The following is a 22,442-nucleotide window of genomic DNA, read 5'->3' as shown; positions in this document are numbered from 1 at the left end:
GGAAGCAGGAAATGCTCCTTCTTCCTCCCCTAATACATACGCACACTTGACAAAAGTCCCAACCCCTGTTCCAGCTGCCAAACCCTCCAGTTCCCCCTCCCTGCAGCAACTTAAGCACCCCCCTTATTACAAGAGCCTTCCCCTTCCCTCAACAAGAAATCCCCCTCTCCCAGCTGCCAAAAGTCTGGCTCGCTCCCTTGACAACTGCTGCAGTTCACTTACAGTGTGTACTGTCAATGCTAAATCCTGCGGTTATGCTACAATTTCTGTGGCAGCGTAAAATAAATGAAAAAATTTCAAAACCAAAGTTTGAGTTAGTCTGGGGTTTTTACATTGAATTATTAAAATGAACAGCCCAGTCACAACACTATTGATAATATTGCTGAGTTTAATTTTTGAGCTATTAGAAGCCATTCCTTTGATCATTCTCTGATTATTTTCACGTCACTGTGGTGCTGGAAGCCTACTGCAGAACTCAGCGAATGTTATGGCAAAAATTAGGGCTGTCTGCCATGAAATCAAAGACCAGTCTGGTGCCTGGTATACTGGGCTCTCACTGTGCATATATACCGCAGGGATCATTAAAAAGTCAGGGTGAAATCCTGGTTCCATTGAAGTTAATGGCCAGACTCCCATTGATTTCAATGGGGCTGGGATTGCACTCTCACGATTCACCCACAATGACTACATAGTGGTATCTGAGATATGCCACAGAGTTTAGGGTTACTGTAGGGTTGCCAGCCCGACTGCTGCTGTCAGGTATCTCTTTGTAGAGAAATGGTTATTAAAGTAATTGTCTTTGATGAACAAATACAAAATTACTAAAATGTTTCACTAATATGAACTCAATACTGAGCCCCAATATGGTGGCAAAAATAGAATGTATGGCTAGCTTTAGCAGCTAGTTGGGTATCTCCCCTGGTGCTGTAAAACAGGTTAAGATGGCCTTGTGCCACCCCACTTCCAGCCCCTGGCAGATTAATACTAACGACTATTAATAATAGATAATAATTATGTAATGATAGCGCCTCCCAGCTCCAATTGTGTCTGGGGCCCTGTTGTGCTAGACACTGCACCAACAGAGTACAAAAGGCAATCCCTGCTCTGAAGATCTTGCAATCTAAATACACAAGACAGACAAAGGCTGGGAGGGGAAACAAACGCACAGAGATGGAGTGACTTTTCCAAGGTCATTGGCAGAGTCAAGACAAGAAGCCAAATCTCCTTACTTCTAGTTCAGTGCCCTATCTGGAACACACTGAGCTCCAGCAGTAACTGCCTAGTAGATGGCCACTAAAAGGGAGTGATTTAAAGTAGCCTTGAGGCTGCTCTAAAGTATGCAGGTTGGTAAAGCAGTCCCTAGTGGCTCTCAGAATTGGTGAAACTACAACCAGCACTTATGGCTACCCCACCTCTACTCTGCTCAGTCTTCACTGGGTGCACAGAGGATGGAGCAGAGAAAAAATATAGGTAAAATATGTAATTCACTAGCAGTGACTGTCTCTCTTTAAATTCAAGTAAGTCAGTGGTACAGATTTTATTAACCTCTCTAAAAAACAGTTGCACTGGAAGAAAGTTAGCAGCTGCCTCTAAATCCTAGCAGTTACATTTTAAGCTAAAAGTTAAGTTTCCTTTTGCTTATTTTATAATTCACTTGTTCCTATAGCATCTGTTCTGAATCAGTCTATTTTCCCATTGCTTTAAAAATCAGGTCAGGGTTAATCTTCTGTACCATGTTTGCTTTCCAGGCATTAGTCATGAAACTGCTGATGAAAAGGTGATTTTTGGCATTGAATTTAATTCAACTTTTCTGGAATGCATTCCTAAGTCCCAGCAAGCCTCGATTAGGTGGTATATTCAACGCTCTGGAGAAGAACATCGAGAAGAGGTAAGTTATAGGCAACAAGGCAAGCTTCTTCAGTGGAGAATTCAGCCGAGTATTCAAAAGCAGGAGTTACTGGGATTAGTAGATGTTTTCTTTTTCCTTGCTTCACTTTAGCTATCATGTAGCGTTCTGGTATCACCATTTGGGGCATAGAGAGGGTGGGAGAGAGGCCATTTGCACTGTACTACAGGCAGATTTATTTTATTTATTCTACTCATTAAAAAAATCCAAACCCTAACCTTTGCTCTAAGCACTCTTGGGTGCATTTTAAAAAGACAGACTACTCCAGTAACACCCTTTCCCCCAATAATTAACACATGGAATAACTCAGCAGCCGAAACCACATTCAGAATCTTCTGCTCTCTATAAGTTTTCATATCACCCTCGTATCTGAGAACCTTTCAATTCATGTGGTGATGAACATCTCTCATGTGAAGTTGATTCTTTCTCTCCTCCTGTCCCTAGGAGGAGAATTGTATGTACAGTGGAGTGTTTTTTATTATGATTGTGTTGGGTTTCGGATTTTTAAAAAATATTTATGCTCCTCTGTGTTTAAATTGGAGAAGGCAGGTGGAAGAAGTGTCCCTTGCACTTCAAAGTGGGGTGGTTTCCAATGGTCCTTAGTTCCTGGGGGAGTTAATTCTATCGTCTGGGACCAGCACCCGAGATAGCTCCTGCCTTACAATCTTTATAATTTCCCACAGAGTCCTCTCACAGCTAGTGAAAAACCAGTGGGCATTAGAGCATGTCATGAAGGTCAACAGATTGGAACTGGTTTGGACTGACTTTCAAACCTAAGGACCCCTCACAGAGAATGCCTTTTGTCCTCAGACAAGCCATTTTCCATCTCAAGCCACTCCCTACCACCGGTGTAGTTATCACAACTGTAGTGGTAGAGAAAAGGGGGAGGGTAAGTTGGTTGAAGGTTTTAGATGTGCTTTATTGTTCAATGTTCATCCCAGTCTTTAGTTAGTTATGCCTTTGGATCTGAACCAGATTGAATTGTTTTTTCTTTCAAGCTCAAGCAGAGTTCAAATATCAGAGTCCTACAGGAACTTTTAAACATGCACCATCGTTTATGGCTCAGCCTTCCATTGATTGTGGGAGCTAGCAACTCTCCCCATTGACTGTGATGGCAAGATTTCTCTCTTTCTTCCTAAGGGCCAAGAAAGTCTAGCCATGGCAGATTCTTGTGAGATGATAGCCTTGTATGGGGCTATGGTGTCTATTGAAGAGGACCTTGAGCACCATCTGGGCTCTTTGGGGAAAGTCGCCATGTGGGAGACCACATGAGGCTATGACACCAATAGTGGGCCATGGAGACTAGTGATAGGTGCTAACCTTGGGAGTCAGATAATCTACTTTATATGCAAGTAGCTCAGGCTGCAGCTGCTTTTCCACCACATGAACTGGAGGAACAGGACTGTCTGCAGGCCCTGGCTTTGGGGTACTTTTGTTGTACCAATCCCTACATACTCAAGCTTGGCAAAGTGAACTTCACCACTGAGCATGAGCGCATAACAAATGTATTTATATATCTAGCACATCTCATGCCCCAGGCTTAATGCCTTAGGTAAAGTTATAGTGGTTTAAAACAGTATCTTTGACTTCCATCAATACCACATACTTGAAAAATTATATTGTATTCTTATCAGCAGGCCTGCTGGTATGTCTGGAGAATGGCCAAAGAACACTAATAAACACAGGTGGCTAAACTGAAAACTGTACTACGCATGGCTTGGAAGACCTATATTAATCTCTCCAGAAATATTGTAATTCTTGCCCTAATTGTTTTATTTTTGACTCTCTTGTGCAAGAAGCTGTATTCCTTACCTCACTAGTGGTCCACTTCAGAAAAGCACTTACATATATGATTACATCCAATCCAATTTATGAAAACAATTGAGCAGTTATTTAAGTCCTATTGTTTTAAAAGAGATTTAAGCACATGCTTAAACTTAGGCACATGCTCTAGAGTGTTCCAGAACAGGAAACTTTGATTGGTGCTTCGATGAGCCACAGTCATTATGAAAACAACCTTTCACCTCTGTAATACCTAACCAAGTTTCTCAAAAGGATTTACAAATGTTAATTAACCAAATATTACATCTGAAGATGGTATATTTAATAATGATAATGTTTAACACCTCTTAGATCTGAAAGTGCTTTGCAAAGTTGGTTGAGCATTTTCATCTTCATTTTTCATGTTGGGAAATTGAGATACAACAGGGTTGGTGGATTCCTATAGAAAATGCAAAGATAGAGAGATATAAAGTTGAGGGTTTTTTTAATGCACTTTAGTTTGACCAAAATACCATATGTAACAGAAATAGGGTAGCTATATATAACATATAGCCTGATCTTTGCTAAGTCAATACCTTACCATAACTTTTTCTATTACAGTTCTATATTCTGCTCTGTCTTCCTGCATTATATTTCTCGAATAACACTGTATGTTATTTTAGTGCATGTCTTAAAGGTATAACTTATTGTGATGACGATACCATGCTTTGCGAATGACTCAGTGCACCTGGAACTTAAGTTACAGACTTTTAGTTAGAGTGGTGTAGCTGGAATGTTTCAGCAGATCTTTAAACCTCACTTTACAAATAGATGGTTACACTTTGTCCATGACATGCAATACAGCTTCCTGAGGGGAGAGAAAGGGCAAAATCCAGACTAGATTGGGAGCCTTTGGCCCAGCAGGATGTCTCCTGCATTTCACCTTTGAGGTCATGGTTCAGAATCCTACTTTCAGTTAGAATGGCCTATGGGAGGGGACAGGATCTCCTGTGGTACAGGAGCTGTCACCAGGTCATTCTGCTGCCAGGGGGAGTGCGTTTCCCTGCGGTTTGGTGGGTCATGAGTCAATTATCTGGTGCTTTTGTATTTAGTGTTGCTCACGCAATTGATCATGTTTATTCCCATATTTGGAAGGTTAGTCACTGACTTGTGGGAGAACAGTTTTGTGACTTGGATTAATAAAAAATCCTGTATATCATTTGTTCGTAAAGCTTTAACGTGCTGAATTTCCTGCAGCTTAAGCTCGGCTGTTTGTTTATTCCTTTTTAAATTCCTATGTGTTGTGTTATGTACATAATAGGTGTCAGGACCAGAAAAAGCAAACCCAGGGTTCCCTGCAAAGCTACTAACTCTGGCCTCCTATAGTTTTAGACAATATTCGGCTGGCCCCAACCCAGAGTCTCCTGTGGCCACAAGTTTGCCAGGCTGTCATGTACCCTTCCATGGGACAGAGCAAGCCATATGGTTTGAAACAACGGCCTATGCACTGATATGATTTAACTCCTTGCATGATGTGGGGGATGGAAGATAAACCACTGGGGAGCCTCAGCATATTTCAGCTTCTTCACCAGCAGCTCACTCTTTCGCAGTGTCCCACCCCACGTTGGCTGGCTGATGTTGGCCATGGATTAGGCTATCCAGCCTGGTTGGTAATTCTCTTTGAAAGCTATGTGTTTGGTAGAGAATTCAACTCTATTGCTGTGGTCACCACATTGGGGACAGGAAGGCATTTTTTCCCATGGTGCATTTTACCCTGGATTAAGGGATTAGGCTTTAGTCACATCTGGTAGTTATCTCTGTTTTGTGGTATTGATATTTTTGGTGGTGAATTGGGTGTGTGAGGCATTGGTAGTTAGTGGCTGATTATTTTTGTGTGATTACATCCTATTTTCTTTGGCCACAACTCCATGGGCATGAGTTTCTGGTGGTGATTGTAGATAGATTCTGTGACTATTCAACCCAAAACCCAAGAGTCAGATGAAAGCAGTGTGTAGAAAAGGGCTAAGTTTGGCGGAGAATAGCAGTTATGGGCATAGACTTTATTATCGAGTAAAGATGTAAGAATACACTGTCATGTATCAGGCCTGGTTCTTTGAGAAGGGAATTTTGTCTTGGAGGCCCATTGAATGGTGACTAGTGGGAACCCTGGACTGAAATACACATTGCCCAGCAGGGATGGAATGTAATGTTAGGTAGTTATTGATTAATTTGTTGTAGAATTTTATTGAAGATGCAGCTGATCTGCTTTTTATCATAAGTTGGTGGTGTGATGTGCTTTCTTAGGGAAATCCCCTGGTGTCGACAGCAGTGTCAACTTACTCTTTAAAGGTTTTAACTGTTTCAGTTTGTTGATCAATGATTCTTTCACTCTTTTACTTTACTTTAACCAACTGGGTGGTGATGGTGGGTTGTTTGTTTGTTTTTTAATTCTATGAGGTCCTTAAATCAGACCATTATTTTTTTTCCACAATTACAAAAAAAATAAATTGTATCCTGAGCTGAGATATATCCCTGTGGATTTTCAGGGAGATTGATTTGCTTTGGGTAAGTGTAGGGTGAGAGTTTAAAAATTATCCTTCTAATGGGAAGTTAACTTCAACCTTAACTATGGTGTGACTGATGTCTCTCCATACATAATGACATTATGACCCCAAAACCTGAAGAAGAGCTCTGTGTAAGCTCAAAATCTTGTCTCTCTCACTATCAGAAGTTGTTCCAATAAAAGATAAAATTTCACCCACCTTGTCTCTCTGTTATGTCCCCAACACATTTGTGATTTTTCCATTAGATTTTTTATTAAGTACAAATTTAAAAAAAAATTGTAAAAAAATAATTCTCTCTACAGCGGTGTTTGAATTCAATTATTATTTTCTCCAGTGTAACAGTAGCATCATGGCACATAATAAAAAAGATCCACTTTCTCAGTGGAATGATGATACAGGCCACTGATAATGAAGATCAAGGAGAATTCTCAGTAAACGCTCCTTATTTTTGTTTCTTCCACCCTTTCTTTGTTCAGCGGTTGCATCTAATACTACTGGGGCAATTCTATGCCAAACAATTAAAAATGCTGTGCACAATATTTTAAAATTCTGCAAATTCTATTTGTCAAAATAACACTATATAATCATGCCACTTTCAATTATTTAATCATTTATTTCAAAATACCTGGCAGCAAGTATGTCTGTGACAATACAGACGCACACAAAAATTCCCCCAGGAATAGAAAGTTAAAGAAACCCCTACTACAGATGAGTTCCTGCTTCTCTGCCCCCTCCCCCCGCAGAGCCCAGCCAGGGGGTCAGACACTCACACCCCCTCCTTCCCTGGAGCCCAGCCGTGGGGCCTTTCAGGGCCCAGACACTCACACCCCTTCCCCCAGAGCCCAGCTGCAGGGCCCCCCTCTGACTCAGACACTCACACCCCCTCCGCCACAGAGCCCAGCCATGGCCACCCCCAGCCTAGACACTCATACCCCCTTGGCATGGAATTTCCTGCACACTATCTCCTTCCTTCAGGGCACGCTGGGAACTGCACCAGCTCCTCTTCCCCCCGCAGTATCTTCTAGTTGTGAGCTGGGCTCTGCCACGTCCAGTGGCCCCTAGTGGTGGCCAGCAGTTCTGCAGCCCATTTCTGTTCGGGGGGGAAAGGAAATTCTGCATGCAAAACATTAATTTCTGCAAAATTCTACATTGTGCAGTGGTGCAGAATTCCCCCAGGAGTAATCTAACCCACGGTTAGCTCAGCTTCACCGCTAGTGCTTTTTCACATGTTGATTAATGAGGGAAGGCAGGTTTTGAAGCCACTATCTTCTCATAGACAGGTGCAATGTTTCATCTGTGAAAAAGTTGACATGGAATTAGTTGTAATGAGGGAGCCATCTAAACACACCATTAACAAAGGACAAAAAACGTTGACCTAACCTGATGCCATGCCACTTTTGAATCCTTAGCTCTTTACTATCTTACCGTTTCAAGATTTGCCATCCTTATGGCAATCTGTGTTTCCCCCCATTGCCAAATTCATGCTGTAAAAATCAAGCAAATAATGTAAATGAGCCTCTTATTCCCTTGCCGGGCATTTTCTGAATCTGTGCTCTGCACATTTTATTTAATATTTTATATCAATGATAAAAAAACTATTTAAAAGTTGCTGAAAGAACACACAGAATGCTGTTAAACTCTGCTTCCTTGTCATTGAGAAGATATAGCATGCACACTGCAACCTATTTGCAAGCTGAATCAAGCATGACACCAGAAGACCTAAGTGGACGAATGTTGATAATCAACTGCTTAATTTCTGTGGCTCACAATTTTGGCCCTGATTCAACAAAACACTTAATCATATGTTCATCTTAAAATACCTGCTTAAAGTTAATCACATTATTGAACTGGGATCTCTGGTCTTCTGAATTGCTAAAAAACTCGTTATAGCTCCCGCAGAATTATTGGTTATGATACACTTTAAAATAATGAAACCACATATGACAGAAATAAAATGATATCTCGTACGTAACCAGGCTTGGCACTATACTCAAAATTTAATAAAACATGTTTTACATCTGCAGGTCAGAAACTAAAGAACAAATTAAGTATTCAAGTGAAAGGTTAAAGATCTACTACCAAGTAATGAAATGCCAGGTGTTTATGAAACTCCAGAGTCCTGTGGGGGAAAAAGTAGAGAGGAAAGACAGGAAGAGTTCTGAACCTATGGGTAAAACAACATAAACAGGATACAAAAAAAAAGAAGTGGAAGGGAAAGCAATTATGAAATGTGGCTCAATATGTGTGAAATCAGAGCCATAATTTCATCCTGTCAGAGAATAAGAAAGGAATTAACAATAAAGCCACAGAAAAGGAGGGGGTGACAGTTTCCATAAATCAATAACCAAGATGTAAATGGGATCTTGAATAAGAATCTTATTCATTAAAAATGAAAGTAGAGATGGATTAGGATTAAGAGACACAACCACCTTAGCGTTGGTTAGCCCGTGGTGTGGGCTCCCAAGGAGAGTGATGGGAACCTCAACATTTAGCACATTTATAACTATACTGTACTGTGAACAGAACTCAAAGCAGGACCAACACCAACTAAATCATCCCAGCCAGAGCTTTGTCAAGCCAGGCCTTAAAAACCTCTAAGGATGAAGATTCCACCACCTCCCTAGGTAACGCATGCCAGTGCTTCACCACCCTCCTAGTGAAATAGTGTTTCCTGATATCCAGCGTAGACCTCCCACACTGCAACTTGAGACCACTGCTCCTTGTTCTGTCATCTGCCACCACCGAGAACAGCCTAGCTCCATCTGAGAAGCTCCATCCTAGTGTCAAACTGCACATGAAGGCTACTGTATTACAAATTATGCATGGTAATAATTCGTACGGAGATGGACTAAGTGACCCAACAGCTCTTTTCTAATTCTAGATTCTTCAAGATCCTCCATAGCTCTGTCCTTCGTTTTACCTGACAATAGGCTGAGCCCCACTGTGGTGTCTTTGAACCAGTGTACAGCCAGCTTAAACAGCCGGCTGCAGATTTCCTTACCGTAGGAGGTCTGACGTGTAGCCGATATAGAGTGACCATATAGCAAGTGTGAAAAATCAAGACAGGAAGGTATAGTTTTTTGCAGGGAGGTATAGTTGCATATACAAGACAAAGCCCCTAATATCAGGGTGGTCCCGATAATATCAGGATGTCTGGTCACCCTAAACCAATGTAGCCAGCCCTCTGCCTCCAGAATCAGAGATGTGGCCAGAGCAAGCTGTGCCCTGGCAGTTCCCAGCTGCAAACAGCTCTTTGGAGGACATTGCAGCTGGGACATAGTGTAGAACAGCCCTTAATCTGCTCTAAACTATGGTGTCAGGGAGCCACAGGATGCCTCTTTGAAACTCCCTTACTTGGGCTCAGCAGTGGTTTGAGCCTCTTGTCTCTTATTGCGTCATTTCTGCTCCACCAGCATCACCAGCCTTTTCGCCCTGCTCATCAACTTTACCCACAGCCCTCTTTGCACTTTCTTGCACACCAGTCTGTACTCCTGGCATGACCTGCTTGAGCTGCTATGAAAAGTCACCACCCTCAACTCATTCAAGCCCCTTTTTAAGATCCACCTTTTTCATAATGCCTACACAAAATTAACCAGATTAGAACATGTTTTCCCAGAATAATTTATAAAAACCTTTCCTCATACTGCCATGCCCATGCTGATTAAATGCATAATCTTGGCTTCTAAGCATCTTGGAGAAGGCTTTCTGTTTTGGAAGACACCTAATAATATATCTTTAGGTGGCCTTAGAAATAATAATAGCAAAAGTGAGGGAACCCTTATCTTCAAAATAGGCCTTTTCAAAAACTTAAAATATCTCTTTTGTATTCTACTTTTGCAGGATACTAAATGTTGTGGTATCAATTGACAAAATACAATGCCATGTCTAGGTGAAATTTTCAAGAAATCTAACTCGGTCTAACTCTGCTCCTGTTGAAATCCATACGGGTTCTAATGGCAACAGAGTAAAGGCCAATGCTGAGCAGTTTTGAAAATCCCACTCTATATTTCTCTGTCTTCCTCAGACATCCAGAAGTTGTCCATGTCAATGTTTCTTAATTGGTGGGTCGCAATCCTTACAGGGGAAGAAAGGGTGGATCATGAAAGGCAACTGGGGAGATGGGGGATGTTTGCGAGGCAATGGAAATGTTATTATAATCTAAATCAAAGAAAATCTCTCTCCACCACTGCCTACCCAGCCTTACTCTTCAGGGTCAAGTATTGTCTCTCAACAGCGCAACACACACACACAAATAAATTATATAGGCGTATCGTTGTTATCATTGATACATTGTTATTGTTACTTTACAATAAATGCAAGGGGGTTGCAAAATTTTTTTACTTCAAATAAGGGGATGCCATCCTGAAAAGTTTGGGAAACACTACCCTATGTGATAGAATCTGGTGAAAGAAACAAATGGATATAAACTGGCCACTAGGAAATTTAGATTAGAAATTAGACGAAGGTTTCTAACCATCAGAGGAGTGAAGTTTTGGAATAGCCTTCCGAGGGAAGTAGTGGGGGCAAAAGATCTATCTTGCTTTAAGATTAAACTCGATAAGTTTATGGAGGAGATGGTATGATGGGATAACATGGTTTTGGTAATTAAATATTCATGGTAAATAGGCCCAATGGCCTGTGTTGGGTTTTTAGATGGGGTAAGATCCAAGTTACCCGGGAAAGAATTTTCTGTAGTATCTGGCTGATGAATCTTGCCCATATGCTCAGGGTTTAGCTGATCGCCATATTTGGGGTCGGGAAGGAATTTTCCTCCAGGGCAGATTGGAAGGCCCTGGAGGTTTTTCGCCTTCCTCTGTAGCATGGGGCACGGGTCACTTGCTGGAGGATTCTCTGCTCCTTGAGGTCTTCAAACTACAATTTGAGGACTTCAATAGCACAGATATAGGTGTGAGGTCTTTTTTAGGAGTGGTGGGTGAAATTCTGTGGCCTGCATTGTGCAGGAGGTCAGACTAGATGATCATAATGGTCCCTTCTGGCCTAAATATCTATGAATCTATGAATCTATGAAAGAAAAGACTTATTACGTTACCTAGTCCATCTCCCCGCTATTGCAGGACCCTTAGCTGCTGTAAATGTGCTTGTATTTTGAGCATGACCAATTTAGTTTAATTCAGACAAACTTTGGGGTTGTATCGTGCCTGGTATCAAAAGATCACAAAGCACTTGCCAGACACTTATTAAATAAGCCCGACTTCCCCCTTGTGACTCAGTAAGTATTATTGTCGCCAATTTCTGAACGAGGAAACTGAAGCCCAGAGCTGCCTTTCCTCAGGCCATGTTGTGTGGCCATGACGGAACCAAACAGAACCCACCAGTAAGCCCCAGCTGAGCCGAGCTCTGTTCAGTAGACCACCCTGCCTTTCTAGTAGCTGACGTGTGCTCTCTGAGCGGGTCATCAAGTGGCACACAGACAGCTGCACATCTCTGGCTGAAGAGTGGCTCAGCTAGCATGGTAGCAAGCCAGGCTAGCAGAAGCAGGACTTATATATTATTTAGGGATGAAGAATTGCATACAGATTGTTCACATAAAAACAGTGTGTAGTCTACCCACTGTGAATACAGTTAATTTACTCATCTTTATGCTTCCCTGATCATCTTCCTCTGAAATATGCTGGAAGGGCAGATGTGTAGTCTGGGACATTTTCCAGATTTCTTTCTTCTTTTTCTTTTTTTCCAGTGAGGCACTTAGCACAATAGTGAATTAAACAGGGTCCTTGCATATTATAACAATACCCTAGTGGCGCTGAAGATGCATTCAATGTGCATGCTGCATTGTGGGCTAATCAAGCTGAACTACAATCCCTTCGCTGTTGTGCTCCCCTGCAGCCTCTGTGCGGCAGCAGAACACTGCGCACTCTGTGAAGTACCAGCTGCCTTTCCCAACATCCGTGCTTCAGAGGGAACGTACCCTGGGGTATGGAATTAGAACAAGGGACTGGGAGTCAGGGCTCTACTCACAATTCTGCCACTGAGTCTTTGTGTGGCCTTGGGCAAATCACTTAGCATCCATGTTTCTCCATCTGCAAGGGTCCTAACATATCAGTGCCTCAGAGAGGGGTTGTGAGGCTTAATTAATTTTGTAAATCACTTGTAGGTTACCAGATTTGCAAAGTAGCTGGCAGCATGGATGGCTATGTTTGCCTCAGGTACCAATTGCATTGAGCCAGCACACCAGTGGCTAACATGTCCTATTGTGCTAGATATAGCAAGTATTTCCACAGCCTTCACAATCTCAAGTACAATTCCACAAATGTTGCAGTGAATAGGGTACATAATGCACAGAAATTCAGCCTTAGCTTTAAATCTCTGTTTTTTTCCAGGTTTTCTCATTCACGGATTGTAAACCCTACATGATAAAAGAATTGCATTGGGTTTTAGCTCCCTGAGGTTTAGCATTGACGTTTTTCTGATCTCACTGACAATGGTGTAAATGAAGAGTAACCACACTGAAGTTAAGAGAGTTTACACTGTTGTAAACCCAGTGTCAGATCAGAAGCAGATTCATTGTCTTAATAGTTATTACTATTGATTTATTATATGTATTGCGGTCATGGCTAGGCACCCCAGTCATGGACCAGGACCCCATTGTGCTATGTGTTCTACAAACAGAATAAAATGATAAGCCCTGCCCCAAACAGCTTGCAATCTAATGGGATTTGTCCAGCTAACTATCCAACTCTTGCTTCGAGAAAGTCAGCTACCTTGCCGTTGTTTTGGTCTGTTTAATTGTATTATTTCTTGGTGACTCTATCCTCTCAGACTGTATGTACATTTAACTAATGCATGCTGATGAGATTACAGTTATCAATTGAAGAGTAGAACTCTGAAATTCAAATGGTTCCATACGTATCTCTTTATCTAAGGTACTTATGTGCCAGTGACCTAGAGGTAAAAGGCTGCATTTCTCATGGTCAGTCCCTGAGCCAATCATCCCCTCTGTCTCCTCTACTCCCCACCTAACACGTACTCAAATTTTATTTTTCCTGTGCTTTTAATGCATTGTTTTCTGCTTTGTCCAACCTCACAGCTGAAGGCTGATGAGAGGATCATCAAAACGGAATACGGACTGCTGATCCGCAGCCTGCAGAGAAAGGACACAGGGGCGTATTACTGCAAAGCACAGGAGCACACGTTCGTTCACACCATCGTGAAGTTAAATTTGAACGTCATAGAGAATGGGCACATGGAAAGCACTCAGAAAACGGAGGATGAAGAGGGACGAGGGAGAGATTTGCTTACTGAGTCACGGCTGAGATACAAGGATTACATTCAACTTGTCAGCAGCCCCAGCTTCAGCCTGGAGGAGTGGTGTGAACAGATGTGGCACCGGGAGAAGCGGCGGCAGCGGAACAAAGGTGGGGCAAAATGGAAGCACATGCAGGAGATGAAGAAAAAGCGAAATCGAAGGCACCATGAACCTGTCAGCAGCCCAGATGCCAGGCCAACATCTACATAGCTTTTATATTCTATTTAAAGAAAGGACATTTAACATGCAAAAATACTGTATTCTGTTTTGTGCATCCTTCCTATTAATTAATGTTGCTTCTCACTGAGATTAGATAATGCACAGTCATTATTGGTCTGTACAGGACTGCACTGGAATACTGGAATACGATAGCAAATGACAAATTCCTTATTTGAGCACCGCACTCAAGGCAATAATTCCAAATCTGTTTTTTCCCCGAAAAATTCAGATTTTATAGCTAACACTTAGTGAGAAGCTGATTCGTGACATATGTCATGGGGGTGTTCCATGGCTTCCCTGGCATAATTTTTGTATGAGATTTAAAGTCTATGTTACAGTGTATTATTAATGGACTGCTACATTCCACCCGAGAGTTGGCTGCAGTTCAGGGGTAGGTGGATGTATTTGTAAAAGTGCTGGGGGGTCTTGTAAGGATGGGAGGTGCCATATAGATACAGGCCATTTCATGACAGATCTGCAAAACTATACTAAATTACCCATTGGGCATATATTTAGGTACATGGGTGGCATTTGCTAACGCAGAGAAGCAAAGCAAAAAATCAAATTAAATATCAGCTTAGAAGTAACACTCGTTTTCCCCTTTAAAAATGTAATCACATCTTAAGAGGAGGAAATGTAGAACTTTATTCATTAGGGCATAAGCAGCCTCTAGTTTGCAGTCCATCTGCTGAAATGAACTGTTGACTCAAATTGAAACTGCCAGCAAGATACTCGAGAGTAAATTTCGTAAGAAGCATGTGGGAGGTACATGCACAAACCCTATTAACAAATAATGAGATTTCTGCCTTCACCTCTATTGTCTTGCTGAAGATTTTACCCTGAATGTCTCCACTCACCTCTACAACTCTAACCCCCAACTGGCTTCATTTTCTGGAGTATGGTTAGTTTGTTGTGGAAAAAAGAGGAGAGGTGAACACACGCACAAAAACCCTCCCGAACTTGATGACAAAAGACAATGAGGGAAACATATTTAGTGACAGACAGAAACTGACAGTGCTCTTACACCAGGTATAACAATGGGGAAAGAGCAGACATTCCTCAGACTTGTGTATTTGTTTTATAAAAGGTCTTGTGTATTTCAAACAAGGTATTGTGGTGTTGGAATTAATACTTTTTTATTATAATTAAATAAAAACAAAAAAAGCCCATGTGTAAATTAACTGAAGTACAAATTAGAGAGGAGCAGCTTTGTGATTTACAATAGCATCATTTGTAAATTGTTCCTAGTTTTACTTTCTGCTCTTTAATAAGATAAATCTTCTTGTATGAGCAAGAGACACTGTGCTTCCTTCAGATCTGATTTACACCAGTATAACTCCATTGGCTTCATTGGACTTTCTTCCAATTTACGCTAGTGTAAGCAAGATCAAAATCAGGCCTATTGCCTCTTCTCATGCTTTGCAGCCCCTCTCCCCCACTCTACCAAACCTCCCCCTTTTTGCCTTTCACGCCTCTTTGAGTGTGAAATGACAAATTAGCGACGTCCTCACATGGAAGGAAGCTTTGATGGATACTAAACCGACAGACTTTACTTGTTTCTCATGCATTCTACATGTCTGGATAGCAAAGTCTGTGGAAAACCCATGTAATTCATGTGCAATTCATTAAGGAACCAAGAACTTTGGCTCTGAATGCTGGAGATTATCCCTATCTGCTACCTAGTGTGTGTGTGCTTTCAGTCCCAGATCAATAATTGTGTCCATACAATCTGTGTCATTGTACATTTTCTTTCTGATAAATGATACAAATATGGTGGTGTGTTTTTCAGATCGGAGAAAGGAACCTCAGCTGACTCAAGTTCATTGTAAAAAAACTAAAACTGAATGTGCATGTATTGTATAAAGACGGGGTTTATATTCTTTGTTTTTTCATTAAGAGATACATTAGTTAATTAGAAGGTATTAGGTAGTTTGTGCTCAGTACTTTGATAGTGTACTCTGCAAGTGTTAAATATTATAAAAGATGAGAGGGGAGTTTCATTGTACAGGACCTTTAATCAAAGAGACTGATGTCCTGGGCTCTTATTAGTAAGGTTAATCTTTATTACTCTGAGTAGTCTATTAATGTCCGTAGAACTTTTCACAATAGTAAGCATTATGCTCAGAAATCAGCTTGTACAGCAATAGGATCTTACGTCAAGATTTTCAAAAGTGACTAGTGATTTTGACTGCCCTGATGTTTCTTGCCCAATTTGAGACTCCATATGGGGTGTTATCCTGTAAATATGAGGCCCATTTAAGGAATCTTAAGTTGGAAACCCAAAAATGAGACACACAAAATCTTGAATCACTTTAAAAAAATTTTGCCTAAGAATGACTGCAGTCACCATACAGAACCCACCGATGTATTCCGTGTTGTATTTTATCAGTCCAGAAAGTACCATCTCTCAGAGTTGGTCCTTCTGGGAATGAGTGGTGCCATGCCATGATTAAGCTAAGGTGCTACCATCAAATAATCCATCTTGGGCCTGTGCTTACATATACTGACAAGGGGCCTGCTCCTGCTCCCACTGAAGTCAATGGGAGCAGGACTGGACTGAGTAGTGTAATTATTAATTACAGCACAAACCCTACTTACCTTATTCATAAAAGTAGAACCATGGACTCACTTCAGTGGCCCTACTCAATGAGATAAGGTGAGCAGGATTTGGCCCTAAATGAGCTGTTTGTTGTTTGGTTGGTACTTTTTTCCATCTTCCTTAAGAGCTGAACACAATTGATTTCCTTTAGGTTTAAATAGCTTTGCAGAGCCTAGCGCTACAATCCTCACACAAAACTCCCCATCAACTTCAACAGGAGTCTTGAGGGCCTAAGGGCTGCACCACTGGGACTGCGAGCATAAAAGATTGAATTAAAATGTTACTACTCTTAAATTCAAGGGGTTTTGTTGTATTTTAAGTATTCTTGCAAGAGGATTCCTCTCAGAGGACTGACCTCAACTCTCCTGTGTGAAGTAGCAGAGTGAAGCCCCAAGTGAGGAATGAGGCCATTTCTATCCTGGGGAAATAAATTCAGTATCCTCCAAGTCGTTGTGCCATATTGGATTCATACCACCCCGGGGAGGGATATTTAATAATATTGTGCAGATAAAAATCTGTGGTTCAATACATTTTATAAGTGATGTACTCTGAGCTAGCACACTGCTTCTCATAGTAGATGATACGCTGGTCATGATTCCAAGGGGCCCTGGAGACCAGTAAATTAGATAGATAGTCCAGGGAACACTGAGGAAGGATAAGAAGGGATTTCTTTAGACAGTTGTTTGATATTGAGTCAATAACCAAGGTCAGGAGTAACAGTAGTGGATCCTTCTGTAATGTACAATCACCAAAACAGTCTCAAGGAGAACAGAATGAGCTAACCCAGGGAATTGTAGCAACAAGAGCTAGACAAGAAAGGATTCCCTTCCTAAATATATAATTTAAAGGCACAAACCTGGGTCTACTTAAATTTCAAAATGGGGACTTGAGGGTCCATTGTGCTGCTGGGCTGTATAATGAGCCACAACAGGAAACTGAAACTGAACCCACCCTCCTTAAAGTGCTCAATAAAAGTACAGACACTCCCCGACTTACACAATCATTCCGTTCCAGAAAACTTTGCATAACTTGACTTTTGCATAAGTCGGAAACGTTTACCCAAATGTTATGCAAAAAAAACCCCCTCCTATTTCTAGCTCACGGAATCTCTTCCGTAAGTATGAATTTGTGTAAATCGGGTCTTGTGTAACCCGGGGAGCGTCTGTAATGATACCCAAAGTTTAGGTTAAGCATGGAAAAAGTTACCTCCACATTAATAACTGAAGGTTCTAAACAGATCACCCCAGTGCAGACTTTAAAAAAATTACTTTGGTTCAATCAGTAATAAATGCTCTTCCCCTACCTCAACAAAATAAAATAAAATAATTCCTTCTCCCCCCACTTCAGAAGATAACTGGTGTTTGTCTGAGTTGCATCCATTTCAAACAGGCTGTCAGAACATCCAGTGCAGCTTGTATTGTAGTTGTTAGAATTCTAAAAACTGATGCCAGCTTTAAGATCCAACAGGTCCCTAAATACAGTAGTAGTCCAGAAGTCAGTTAAAACAAAACTGGCAGTGGGATTAGCGGACAAAGGAATAAAGCGTTTAACTCTTCTTCTGATAAATTGTTTCCTTTGCTGGTAAACATTCTAGGGACATGTGTGAAAATGTATTCATATCACAGACACAGTTTTCTGTGCAAGCAGTTACATTTACACATATACTGAGGAGCCAAGATCCTTGATTTTGCCAGTCCTCAACTAGACATTGGACCCTGATTCCTATCTCAATCATACTGATGTACAGAATTAAACTTAATGGAATTACTCTTGGTTTACATTCATATGAGATCAGAATTGGGCCGTAGTCTAAAATGCTCTGAAATTTTAATCAAATCTATGTAAGTCTTGATATGCACCTACCATTTACAAATCCCTTATCGAAAATTAATACATGGTTATTGGAACATGATTTTCCTACTAAACTGCTGTCATGTGTATGACTGTTTTGTAGGGACCTACATAAGTAATTGGATGCATTTTATTTTATGTGTAACACAAGGTTGTTGCAACTGATTAGTATGAGTTAAAAATACTTACAGAGCCAGCTCAGCCATTGATGTCAGTGACCAAAGTCCCATTGGCTTCAGTAGAATATAGATCTGAACCTAACCAAAATAATTATAGCAAGTTATTCCAAGATGCAGCCTAGAGTGTAGATAACTATGTAGAGATTCATTATACAGAGGAGAATCAGGAGTTAACTGCATGGAAGGCAGTGGAATTACACCTGCATAACAGGAAAATCAAGTCCACATGTCTCTCCAATATATTCTGTTACAATTTATGAAAATTTAAGTGGTCCCTTATTATATTTTACCTTAGTGTCACAAATATTACTCAGAATTAGGCTTCTGTGATTAGCTGATATGTGAAATCCTTTGTAATTGTAATCTATCTTTTCAGGTTTATAAAATAAATTCATTATAGGCAGGAAAAGGAAGGATAAAAGAACAGCTCATGAAAGAATTTTAAGGTTGTGAAAAATCTTGGGTTTTTTACTTCCATATAGTATTTTAATGATGATAAACCTAAAAGTGTCCAAGCCAGGCATACATTTTGACAGTGCTGAATATTTAAATAAATTATAATACTGGGACAACAGTATTGCTACAAACTTCAACAGACGCAGGATTGGGCTCTTAATTGATCAGGTTTGTTTTTATAACCCACAATCCAAGTCTGTTGTCTCAAGTTATCGGGCCAAATCCTTCCTTGGTTTTCACTCAGTCCTCACTCAGGCAAACTCTTGCTGACATTAAGAAAAAACTAGGAAAATCAGTGAAGATTTCAGGATTTGGCTCATTGCTTGGTGTATAAAGTTAAACATACTAGAAGGCCCCTTAACATATTCTCATCTCAGACAATGTTTTCTCTTAAGCACTTGTGTTTGTATAGATTAGTGTCTACCACAAACTTTCCTAATGTTTTGACACAAAACTATTCAGTGGCTGACAGATGTAAACCAGATCTGGAAAGACAAATCACAGATCGGAAGGTGAAATTTGCCTCAATAATGAGATTTTGAAACTCTTGTTTAAAGTTGGTCTTTTCCCTCTTTATTGTATTGTTATTGTGTACAATTCCCCAGTTTAAAATCAATGTCTATTGTGCTTTAAAACAAAAACCTTTCTGGGTGATGTAAGAACAAGAAAAACGTTTCCAGGTGACTTTTATTACTGCTATAGACCGCTAGTTAATGGTTTCATATAGTCTGTGCCAAGAAAGTCATCTGTCCACTCATAGGCAGTCATGATATTTTTAATGGATGCAGACATGTCTCGATTTTGGTGGTGTTTTATATTCTGCTCCATTACTCTTGTTATATATAAGTGCCTTTGGCTGCTTTTTGTGTTCTTTCATTTTGTTCTTGCTATTCCTGCTGTTAAATGGAACCATGTCCAAGACCAGCCATTTTCTGAAGATTCAACATACGTGGTAATAGTGACTGGAACAGAAGGCTTAGGCAGATAACTTGTCTGCTAAGGTGTGTCATGGCTGCTCCGGGCAGAGCCTTGTGGGCTTCACAACTTTAATGAGTTTTGAAAGCACTTAGCATTTCATAGGACAGTACCATATATCTGCCTATAGGCTGAAAGCCAGGATCAGTTTACAAAACTTGCATTTACTATACATCAAAGCACCACCTAAAGTTATATAATTTGTTATCGAAAGTTCCAAAACTCTGATAGCTAGAAATGGTCAAATTTTAAAAGGAAAAAAATACTTTATCAAAATGTGGCCATTTTCCAAAAATGGAATATTTTTGGAAAAAGTTTTCATATTTTTGAAGTTTTCTATTTTGTCAAAAAAAAATCAACAGAAATTTGTAAAGAAAATAATTGCCTGCTTGTTGCTTTTCAAAATGTATATTTGTGCAGGGAGGGAAGATTGCATGGTCATTTTCGGGCTTATTTACATGAGGAAAAAAGCCCAGAGTAGCTGGTGTGGAGCAACTCGTACACACTAGATACTTCACATTAACTCTCTGTGTGGACATGCTTACTCTGCACTAAGAGCACCTTTGTGTGCTTTAAAGCGTAATGGTATCCACACGGGTAGCTAGTGCATTTTAAATTCACACCCTAGCTTATTACTCCACACAAACTTCCCCACGCAGACAAGCCCTTAGTCACAAGGCATTTTTTAAAAAACATTTTTTGAAAATTTTAGTTTGAAAATGAATTATTATTATACAAGAAAATTCAGGAAAAATGAAAATACCGGGAACAATGGCATCATGAAAATTGCTTTCAAATTTTCCAAAACTCACCCAACTTTAAAAAAAAAATCAACCTGCTCTAAAGGATTCCTTAAGTTCTGTTACTTATGATTTCTTCATGACTTAAATTGAAGAGATTTCTATGTAAAGTAAATGTAAAAATGTCATTTTAAGTTTGCTAGTCAACATGTTGACATTGTAAAAACTACAGTACATTACTACTGGATAAGAAGTACAGAAATCTATGAAACATACAAATCAAGAGAGACTGATCTATAATCTTTTCCATCACTTGTATGAAGTGCATTTTCCCCCACAATTAATGACAGAAAATTTCAAATATCTCAGCATAAGTCTGGCTGGGAAGAAAGGAAACTGCTCAAAACCTCTCCAAGTGCTCTCAAGAGAAAAGTCATGGCCAAGCAGACTGGCCAAAAGGAATTTGGTTAATGCCTCACATTCTGTCAGTAAGGCTAATATTTTCACATAGGACAAAACTCACACTATTTCAGTAGTCCAGCACAAGAACTATGCACCATTTAAAACCATGTTATAGGGCTTAAGTGGTTCTTAGACTGACTCTGTGAAGGAGTCCATTTCACATTTATAGTATCATTATTTATAGAGTAATATGGAAAAAAAAAACCATTTTTGGTGGAAAGGGCCCATTTGTAAATTACCATGGCTAAATATAGAGACACAGTGGGTGAAGCAATATATTTTACTGGACCAACTTCTGTTGGTGAAAGAGACAAGCTTTTGAGCTTATACAGAGCTCTTCATTCGGGTAAACCTGAAAGCTTTTCTCTTTCCCCCACAAAAGTTGGTTCTGTAAAAGATACTACCTCACTCACCTTCTCTCTTTAATATCCTGGGACTGACATGGCTACAACACTACTACAGCCAATATAGCTAATTATGTAACATCATAAGTAAAGCGTACATGGTCACTAACTAGCTTTGAGCTTGGCAATCCTGTTGTTTTAACAGGAATTCCAATCTTGTAATCCAAAGGTATCTGAAACTGTTAAATGTATATTTTGGTTTTATTATAATAAATAGCAAATTCTGACAGAACTTTTGCTGTCTATTTTTTCCCCCTAATCATACCAAATAGTACAATATGGGCTTCCAAAGAAAAAAAGACTGCAAAGTGAGATGGAAGTGGGAAGACATAGGCCATGTTTGCCGTAGGAGTGCTTTACTGGTGTAGGAATACATTTATACTATTAACAGCAAATCAATCCTAGTGTAACAGCAGCTACTCCAACAAGTCTGTATTTTTGTACTGGTGTAGTGAAAATGCCTATTCAACAAAACAAGGTATAGCAGTAAAAGGACAGCTTTGCCAGCTGCATCTACACTAGGGTCTTCCGCCAGCACAGCTCTGTCGATCAGGGATCACATCTCTTTTCACCGCTGACCAATGTAGTTATGCTGGCAGACATCTGTAGTGTGGACCTGGCCTAAGGAACTAATAATACAAGCAAGGAGCTCTTTGAAGCTCACACGACAGCATTTATGAAATGGATTAGCTTTCTAAACTTTCTGCATGCTGTTGCTCACAGCGAGTAGTACATTACTCCACGTCTAGTCTCTGTGAAATCCGTGGGGCTGCTGACTAAATACGTCACTACTCCAAGAGAGAAAAGGAGGGAGGAGGTGAAATCTGGCCGTTTGGAAGAACTTGTGGGCCTATTCACACACAATGAGATTTATAATGTTAATGACAAGAAATTCAAAGTTTACTTGACACTGGTAGTAATTTAGGTTTCTATGAAGTAATATATTTGATCCAATTTTAGAGTGAGCAAAAAGAACAGCTAGTTGCTGTTAGGGGGCTTATTCCTTCACCCACTTACTTCCCTGGTCCTTCTCGCGTGAACAGAGAACAACAATACCCG

General features: G+C 40.3%; 1 protein-coding gene across 4 annotated transcripts in view; it reads left to right on the top strand.

Annotated features, from left to right (window-relative positions):
* SEMA3D (semaphorin 3D) overlaps window positions 1-21,605 on the top strand; it is a 191,550-nt gene extending 169,945 nt beyond the window's left edge. For all 4 annotated transcript variants that reach the window (XM_084617315.1, XM_084617316.1, XM_084617317.1 and 1 more), the window contains 2 exons: window positions 1,749-1,888; window positions 13,280-21,605. In XM_084617315.1, coding sequence (XP_084473441.1) covers window positions 1,749-1,888; window positions 13,280-13,708 — 569 coding nt within the window. In that variant the 3' untranslated portion in view covers window positions 13,709-21,605. The remainder of the gene's footprint in view (window positions 1-1,748; window positions 1,889-13,279) is intronic.
* The last annotated feature ends 837 nt before the right edge of the window (window positions 21,606-22,442 follow it).

The sequence above is a fragment of the Lepidochelys olivacea genome, assembly GCF_965140295.1.
Source record: "Lepidochelys olivacea isolate rLepOli2 genome assembly, chromosome: 1".
NCBI lineage: Eukaryota > Metazoa > Chordata > Testudines > Cheloniidae > Lepidochelys > Lepidochelys olivacea.
Note: the sequence above shows the minus strand (reverse complement) of the source record. Positions and strands in the feature narration are given on the sequence as shown.